This window comes from Pelodiscus sinensis, chromosome 4, assembly GCF_049634645.1.
Source record: "Pelodiscus sinensis isolate JC-2024 chromosome 4, ASM4963464v1, whole genome shotgun sequence".
In the NCBI taxonomy this organism is placed as follows: Eukaryota; Metazoa; Chordata; order Testudines; family Trionychidae; genus Pelodiscus; species Pelodiscus sinensis.
In genome coordinates this window covers 82,988,870-82,997,614 of record NC_134714.1, presented here as the reverse complement: position 1 = coordinate 82,997,614, position 8,745 = coordinate 82,988,870, and the positions used below count along the sequence as shown (strand labels likewise).

Below are 8,745 nucleotides of genomic sequence, written 5' to 3'. Positions count from 1 at the left end.
CAAGCAGTCCTGTCCTCCAGGGATGAGCATGCTGCTGTGGAGACAAGCATTGCCTTGAAAGGCTTGGCTGGTAAGAGGGTCCTTTGAATAAATCTTGATAAGAAACAGCCAGCCTAAGGACAAAAGCTCCCTTTCTCCAGTAGCTATAGCCAGATACAGTGGCCTTTGGAGTTTAATCATGAGGCCCCCTTCTGACTGAACAAAGCCCAACTGCATGGAATTTTAAGCTAATATTAGGAATCAGGTTTAAATACTTCCTCTGAACTGGTTTCTAACAGCTTGACCAATTATTGTGGCCAGGACAAAATGGCTTTGCCATATTTGAAAACCAGTGTAAGTGGGGAGAGAGATTTAATATTATTTAGTGTCCTGTCATAAAAATGGTTATATTGGGTTAAACCAAACGGTCCATCTACCCTAGTTTCCTGTTTTCCAACAGTGGCCAATGCCAGGTGCCACAGAGGTAATGAACAGAACAGGCAGTCATCAAGTGATCCATCCCCTAACACTCATTCTCAGTTTCTGGCACAATGGTTCTGGGTGTGACCTTTGAATTTCCATTGCGTGTCTAATTATTTTCTTAACGGTATTATTTTTGTTCATTTCCTCCCACTGGAGACAAGGACTGACCCCAAAGAGGTATTTATCCTCAAATTTCACTGTAATTGAAATATAGAGATGCAGGATATTCCCAGAAACACATTGCAAAAAAACAAACCAAAAGCCAACCAACCAAAAAAACCCCAAGAAAAATCTCAAACCCAGAAACAAATTACAGAGATTTCAATTATAGAGAACAAAAATATCCCCTTGAGCCTCAGGCATTTGCTCTAGCATGGTGGAGAGGACTGGGCAATCGGGCTGGAGGAATTCTTTAATGTGTGAGTATTTCACTAGAGCTGACTTTACTTACTCCACGAGGTGGGAGTGTCTCAGACAGACACATGCAAGGAAAAACATGTGAAGCCAGAGATGGTCAGTAACACCCTACCCCTGAAATTGCCACACCCTACTTCTGTCTCTATATTTACACACAACCCGTATTTTATAAGACCTACTTCAGCACCATGGAAACATAACAAGATGCACGCAAGGAGGTGCAGATTAGGAAGGGCCACAGAGACAAAACAGAGATTTTTTCCATCAACAGGCTGAGTGGAGACAGCAGCCGAGGAAATGCACATCCTTGCTTCTCCTAGCCAGGCAAACAGTCTGAGCTAGCTGAGTCTTCCATACCGCGGCCCCATTTCAGGGCCACCAAGGTGGCTTATTAACCAGATGCTCCCATTCAGTAGGCATTCTGGCCTGAGAAGAAAAGCAAAGCAAAGGAAGTAATAGAACAAGGCAGGAAAAAGATAGAGTGAAAAGCGAAAGAGGAAAAGGAAAAACTAGTGACTGGATGGTTCTCTCCCGCAATCTAGGGCACATTCACCCCACCTACTGCTCTCAGCTGGCACATTGCTGTTTATTTACCAGCCTTGGACTCACAGCAAGCCCTTCACAGGGCAAACAATAAGCCATCCTCAGCTTATCCCTGCAGTCTAGAGACACTAGATCTGTTAGGAGGCTTCTCTGTTTCATACCAGCCATCATGCATCGGCAGGAAATGCTAATCCGCTCTTCTTTCTGTTTGGTTTGGGGATGGTGCACGGAGGAGCAGAGTGAAGACGCATCCTGTTGAGTGCTGGTACTGCAATCCATTACTGTGCTTTAGATGCTAACATCAGTGCAAGTACAATGTGTGACAGCCAACACATTTAGAAGCCTGCCTGCAAAATGAACCTTCAGCGTGAGACACAAGTCTTCTGAAGTCTACTGAATAGTCTCTGTTATGCCTGATCCTGGAGTGATGCCACCAGTTCTCAACCTGTTTAGCACTGTGGGCTGCCTATGCAGCTCTGTATTATGTGGGCTGCAGCCCCGTAGTATACTACCTGTACGGCACTGAGGTACGGGGCTGCAGGTTGAGAACCACTCCCCCTACTTCCCAGCCCAGTTGTGTTAGCAACCGTATCTCTTCCTCCTCATTTCCGAATAACTTCAGCTACTCTACACCATATTCTTACAGTTTGGCTCTTCCCATCCAACCACACCTATTAGGGGCTGCCAACTGCAGTACGTCTGTCTGGTCATTTGACTTGCCCCAGTACCTGAAAGAGGTTCCCAACATTTCTCAAGAATCCTTTAATTTCGTCAGTTTACCTACTCTCTGATATCTGTGCCGAAGCTCAGAGCCTTGACCCACGCCACGTTTACAGGAGAGTTGATGCATTTTTGCCCCACGCTCTCAATGCTGAAAGACCAGCACCACCAGTAGTTGGACTCCCAGAACAGAGCTCCTGTCTGTGAGTTTCTTTCACTTCTAGTTTCACCCCTGCAAACTATTGCTCCAGCTGTGGCCATTCCTGAGCTTTTTTTGATTCTATTTACTTAAAAAAGAAAAAGAAAGACAAAGAGGACAGGAGAAAAGATGAGAGAATGCCCTGTATACACGAGGGGCCCCTGAAGTCAGTGGAGTTGCAGCAGGGATGAAAATGTATTTCACCTTGTTTTGCTGGTGCCATTCCAAACAGAGTTCTGAGAGCTGATGTCCTGCAATGGCCCTAGCAGTGCAGAGCTCCCCCACCCTCAAAGAACTGATAGCAGAGGGCTAGTGGGAGCGAGAGGACAGCTAACAGTTCCTTGAACTTCTCAGCCCCTCCTCAAGCAGGGGAGAGGAATCTTTTTTCTATCAAGAACCACTGATCCACAGGAAAAAAATATGAGTTGGGGGGGACACCGTCCCATGGGTGGCATGGAGGGTTGGGGCTTCCCCCAGGCTCTGGGTTGTGGCCAGGGTGCAGGAGAGGGCTTCAGAGGGAGGAGGTGCCCTAATTTTTCCCACTCCTGAGGCAGTGCAGTGCAACACATCAGCTGCATAGTGGTGCACATAAAATTCACATGGTGGGCGTGGGGCCAAGGGCTTTTGAATGTGGGAGGGGCTCAGGCCTGGGGCAGAGGGTTGGGATGCAGGGGTATGGGGACTCTGGGATGCAAGAGGGGCTTCCAAGTTTGGGGAGGGACTCAGGGTGGGAGTGTGGCTTGGGCTTACCTGAGTAGCTCTTGAGCAGCGACGCTGAGAGGTTGCTGGTGCTTGCTAGTCCTGGGGCACTGTGCTGCACCCAGGAAGTGGTCAGCAGGTCTGGCTCCTGGTGGAGATGGGGAAGGGCATGAGGTTCAGCAGCCCCACTGTGCTGGCTGCTTCCCTGCTGGCCCCAGCCGAACGCTGCCCCAGCCACCACTGCTTTGTGTGGGGGCCAGCAGGAGGCGTGCTTCCCCACCAGACACCGTGGGGAGCTTCATGGGGAGCTGCGCAGCTGAGTGGCTTAATGAAAACTTAGCTGGGGTGGGCTCAGGGGTCTGGGCTTGGAGTGAGGGGACTCTGGGGGGGGGGCCAAGGGATTTGAAATGAAGGAGGAGGCTTGGGGCTGGGACAGGGCATTGAAATGTGGAATGGGGTGCAGGCTGGGGATGGGACAGGTGGTTGGGGTTTGGAGGAAGGTGGGGGGGGGCTCCTGGAGGAGGTTAGGCTGTGGGAGAGGGCTCAGGGTTGGGGGTGCAAGGCCTGGGAGGAAGTAAGGGTTTGGGAGGGGGTTCCAACCTGGGCCAGAGGGGTGCAGGAGGGGTTTAGGGTGTGGGCTCTGACTAGGCGACACTTACCTCAGGCAGCTCCTGGTGGCACAGTGAGGCTAAGGCAGGATCCCTGCTTGCTTGCCCTGGCTCTGTGCTGCTCCTGGAAGCGGCCACTACATCTGGCTCCTACGTGAAGGGGCCAGGTGGCTCTGTGTGGGGCTTGCTGCTCACACCTTCTGCTTTTGCCCCCTCAGCTCCTATTCAGACCCCAGCCAATGGGATCTGCAGAACTCACACTGATAGTGGGGGCAGCACACAGAGCTTCCCTGGTCACCCTTGCACCTAGGGACCACTGGGACATGCTGGCAAGCCTGTGCTCATGGCTCTAGCCCCATAGACAGGGAAGGGTAAGGTTCGAGGCTTCTGGCCTGTGGCATAGAAACTTGCAGCAGGCTGGATGAAATGAAGCAGCAGGTCAGATCTGGCCCATGGGCCACAGTTGGAGAAGAAAAAGTTCCTGTTATTTATGCACTGAATAGACCTGCTGTGCTAGGAGCTGAGGCGGAGGATGGCCTTCTGTTTTCCTTGCTTAGCAAATGGCTCAGCTGAGGTAGGTTTGCTGACAGCTTAGTTAAGGACATTTATTAGCTGCATGGTCAGAACAGGATTCTGATGCTATGTGAAATCAAATAATAAGAGAAGAATTGGGTGCACCTAGGAGAGGGTAAGAACACGTGGATATATAGAGAGCAAGCTGATACCATGCTGGGCCAAACACACTGAGTAGATGGGAAGAGCTAAGAGCCTTTCTAACTGCTGAAGAATATTTCAGCAAGGTATAGTCACGTGTGTAAACACACAGACGCCTGGTATCTCACTGAAATTTCTGTCTTCCTAGTCCAATACTGCACATCTATGTCAGTAAAATCTTTAGAATAAAAAACATCAACATAGCAGTTTCCTCTCTAAAAACAAAGAAGCAGGTTAAGCTACTTTTTTTTCTCCCAACAGCAACATATTGGAGATCAACCAGTCATTATTATTACAAATAGCAGGGTCAGTGCACAGCCCGGGTAATGCAGATTTTCTAGCGAAGGGATATGGTCAAGTCAAATCAGGCCTCATCTGTGGATTTCACGAAGGACAGGATTTAAAGACATTCACCAGTGTAGAAATTAAGTGGAATTTTTTCTTGTATTTAAATATCCACTTGGATCGGAGACAAAAGCATTCATAGCATCATTGCTACAGTACAAGAACCAGGAAAAGAAACCAACTAGGACCAGGAACTTCCAAAAAGAGCAAAGGGCAAAAAGCAAAAACAGCACTAGGGGGAGAAAGTAAAGGAGATGTTTTAACATTCTTCTGGTTTTAATAAACTAAGTATTAGACAACACAGGGAAAAACATCTTCCAAAACGTGATTTTTATTTGGACAGTGCCCCTATATAAAAACTATATGCTGGAACTGCCAAAGATGAATATGTAAACAGATCTGCAGCAGTGACACAGTTTAGTTTACCTGGTTGAAAACATGCCTGTGTACTGCAGATTACATACACACATGCTAATATAGATGCATATTTATAAAATACATTGCAAACACCGCATCACTTTTCTATGGACCCCCAATCTAACAATCTAGGCCAAAAACCTGACAAAAGCCAGGGAAGGCAGAGTGAATGACGGAACCTTATCCCATTAATCCTGGGGACTGCAGGGGACTCAGCAAGAGAGACTCATGTGACTCCTGGAACACTATGAGCTGGGTTAGGATGGAGAGGCAGCAGCAGACGTAGTTTTTGGGTTTTTGCTGAGCTAAAGAACACAGGAGAATTATTTAGTGCCGCATGCTCATTCTACTGAGGCAGGCTGGAACCCCATGAGTAGCGTGTGGTGTATGAACTGCTGATGCATAGTGCACACTAGCTCTAAGCTTGCCTGCACTGGAGTGTACGCTCACTAATGCAGGGAAACCACTCTCTAAAGCAGGCTTGTGTACTTATTGTGATACCACCACACCTCAGGGAGCTGTTACTTGAGGTGCCAAGCCATTGTAAGAGTGGTGTTGTAGACCAAGCCCTACTTCTGGACTGAAATGAGGTCCAGGAACATGCTTTACCACATCTTGTGGAGGCAAACTAGGGGCCCAACTTGTCCTTTAACATGGCTGAGGAGCAGTACCATGAGCAAGGCATGGAGCCACACTGACCCTGCGGGGCAGGGGAGAAACACCAATGGTGTCAGCAGGTTACATCAGCTTACATTAAGGCCAAGTTTGCACCGCCTGTGACAAAAGCATTGCTGTCCCTTACTGCTGCAGCAGCACAGGCTGCCTATTGCCATAATATTAGGACAGCAGTGCTGCCTGCTGCTACATTACAGGACCTGGCCTCCCTGCTGTAATGTTGCAAAGTTGCCTGTGATTCTGGCACAAGGGAGACCTGGTACTCCCTCCCGCCAGGCTACTGACAGAGCTTTCCCTTCCATTGAGCCCTAATCTATTAAACCTGCTCCTCTTATATAGCCTGAAGTGTGCCATACTGCCCTGTGGCATCACTGTGAGAGCTGCTCTGCTAGGGATGAGGGTTCCCTCTGCAGAGGGCTCTCTTAGCCTGAGTGCGGAGCTGAGGGGACCAGCTTCAGGAGTGAGACTGATAGACAAAGGGATATGGGTACTCCCCTCAATTTCACTGGGGGCAGAACGAACCTTCGTGAGCCACAGTCTCTCGTCTTCATGTTAACAGGACTTTCTTGTAACAATTCCACCTCCCCCTCCAGCAAATCTTAAGAACACCTTCCAGGGCCCTGGAGCTGAACCCTAACTAAATACAATGAAAGGAACATCAGGAGCACGTGTGGGCTTCATGCTGGAGCACAGTTCTTCCCACCCCTTCCCCCGCCACCTGCCAGCGTCCACTCCCACTCCTCTGTGCTCGGGAGACCGAGAAAGGGGACGGGAACCTCAGGGCAGAGACAGCTGTGCCTGGAAAGCCCTCAGAGGAGATCTGGCCCCCGGTAAGTGGTAGGAGTGAAAGGTATTTGCAGTGACTCTGTGAGCTCATGCTGAGCAGGCTGCAGCTAGAGTCTGCACTGGTGCTTTGCCCCTTCCCTGAGGCAGCTGTTTCCAATCTGAAGAGGTGCTGTGGAGAGGGAGCGTAGGGGACTGATCTTTCATAAGGAAACTGCAATCAAGGCTAGTCAGCCTTGTCTTTCTTCTTTGTGGTGAAAGGGACTTTGCTGGCGACGGCACTGCCCACAGCTCCCACGCCGCTGGTCACCACTGAGACGCTGCCCTTTACCAGTCCGACACCGGCGGCAGGGACGCTGGTCACAGCTGTTTTGGTGAGTTCCAGGCTCTTGCTGCCAACCCAGGCAACTCCTCCCAGCGTTGCCCCCACAGCACCCCGAGTGATGCTGAACAGGCCTCCCGTCACTCTCCAGATCACTCCCGCCTGCTGTTGTGGATGATCCTTGCTGGAATCTGCAGGGAGAAAGACAAATGGGGAAGCAATTAGAAGCATTATCTCCTCAAACTCTTCTCCCAGGCAGCTCTGGTCAATTCTAACAGTGCTGGGTTCCTCACCACCCCAGCATAATAGGAAAAGGCAGACACCCCCCTTTCCCAGTACCTAGACTTTCCCCCAGGAATACCCCTGCCCCTCACAGCAATGTCCAGGACATTGGAGCAACCAATGACAAGACTGTACCAGAGAACTACAATTTACACCATCCAGTGCATAATGGGAGAAGGCTTTGGAGTTTAGTGAGTGCATCGTGAATACCCATTCTGTGCAGAAAAGAGCAATAAAGCGGAGTTACCTAACTGTCAAGATTCAGTGCCTCAATTTAAGGTGAACCCCATTAACACTGGGGATGTAAAATCCCATTTAAGGGATTATATTGTTTAACCAGTTAAATGATTAAAGATGACCTCAGGTGGAAGGGGGGGGGGGGTGCTTCAGCCTGCTGCTGGGCTAGAGCAGCTCCTGTCAGTAGTGGGTGGGTTTAACCGGTTAAACATTCACATCCTTAATTAACATGGGATATGATTCCTCTCCCCTCTACACTAACTACTGCAAGCAAAGCAGAGGGATTGCTAGCATGAGATACAAGAACTGAAATGCCATCTGTCTGGTGGGCACTGAGAAGTTCTCTCTCTCTCTCTCTCATTGCATGGGGCAATGTTCACAATGTGCCAGTGCTCAGGGACTAGTTAGTGCCAAGCTCATGAGGTCTGAACCTTTCAACTCAGAAGTTGTCTTTCACACCCCCTCTCAGCTTGTGTCCACTGCCAATCCTGGATGTAGGCTGCACAGAGGTAACTTTTTTTTTGGAGGGGGTGGGATGTTTCAAGTGCAATGATTTCTGATTTGCTGATAATTCTATACACGAGTTACAAACAACTGAAGAAAACAGGAGTCTTGCTGGGTAGAAGAGAAAGCTCCCTCTGAAAACATTGGAATCCTGGAACAGGAAAGCCCTTCCTAACCCAATGCTTGCATAGAGGGCTGATAGCTAACACACACAGACTCATTTTGATAAAGCAAACCATGCAGCAGGTGGGCTTTTACTGGGATTTTGGGTATGTCTACACTGCATCCCTAGTTCGGACTAGGGATGCAAATGGAGACGACCGAAGTAGTTAATGAAGCGGGGATTTAAATATCCTGTGCTTCATTAACATGATCTCGCTGGCGCGCTAGTTCGAATCTCAGCTGATTTGAACCAGGAAGTGTGCACCGGGACGCGTTAGTTCGGACTAAAGCTCTTAGTCCGAACTAACATTACTCCTCAAAAAATATCAGCAAGTCTGAACTAGGGATGCAGGGTAGATGTGCTCTGTGTTCCCCACATTCTGGGAAGTGGGGAAATTGTGGAGATGAATGGCAGGCTGCTGAAAGTCTGTGAAATAAAGATGTGTCTGCGCAGAGCCCAAGCCAGGTGTCCTGTCAGATCTAGTCAGTCACTTGGCAGGGAGAATCACAGAGACTTTGTAAGCACTCTGAAGAGAGGCTCTTTGGAGCTCTGCAGAAGATCAGTATTGCTCATACTGTCCATGGGACTTTCACAGTAATTGGCCTGGAACACAGCGGCACAAACAAAATGCTGAGACCACTAAGAGCCCTTCAGC

The 8,745-nt window shown here is 49.2% G+C and overlaps 1 protein-coding gene across 13 annotated transcripts in view; it reads right to left on the bottom strand.

The window, feature by feature from the left end:
* Positions 1 to 5,016: 5,016 nt before the first annotated feature.
* LOC102449934 (transmembrane protein 263-like) overlaps positions 5,017 to 8,745 on the bottom strand; it is a 408,340-nt gene continuing 404,611 nt past the window's right edge. For 12 of the 13 annotated variants that reach the window (XM_075927551.1, XM_075927549.1, XM_075927555.1 and 9 more), the window contains one exon: positions 5,017 to 7,095. In XM_075927551.1, the coding sequence (XP_075783666.1) occupies positions 6,809 to 7,095 (287 nt within the window). In that variant the 3' untranslated portion in view covers positions 5,017 to 6,808. The remainder of the gene's footprint in view (positions 7,096 to 8,745) is intronic. The other variant, XR_012903541.1, reaches the window with a different exon arrangement.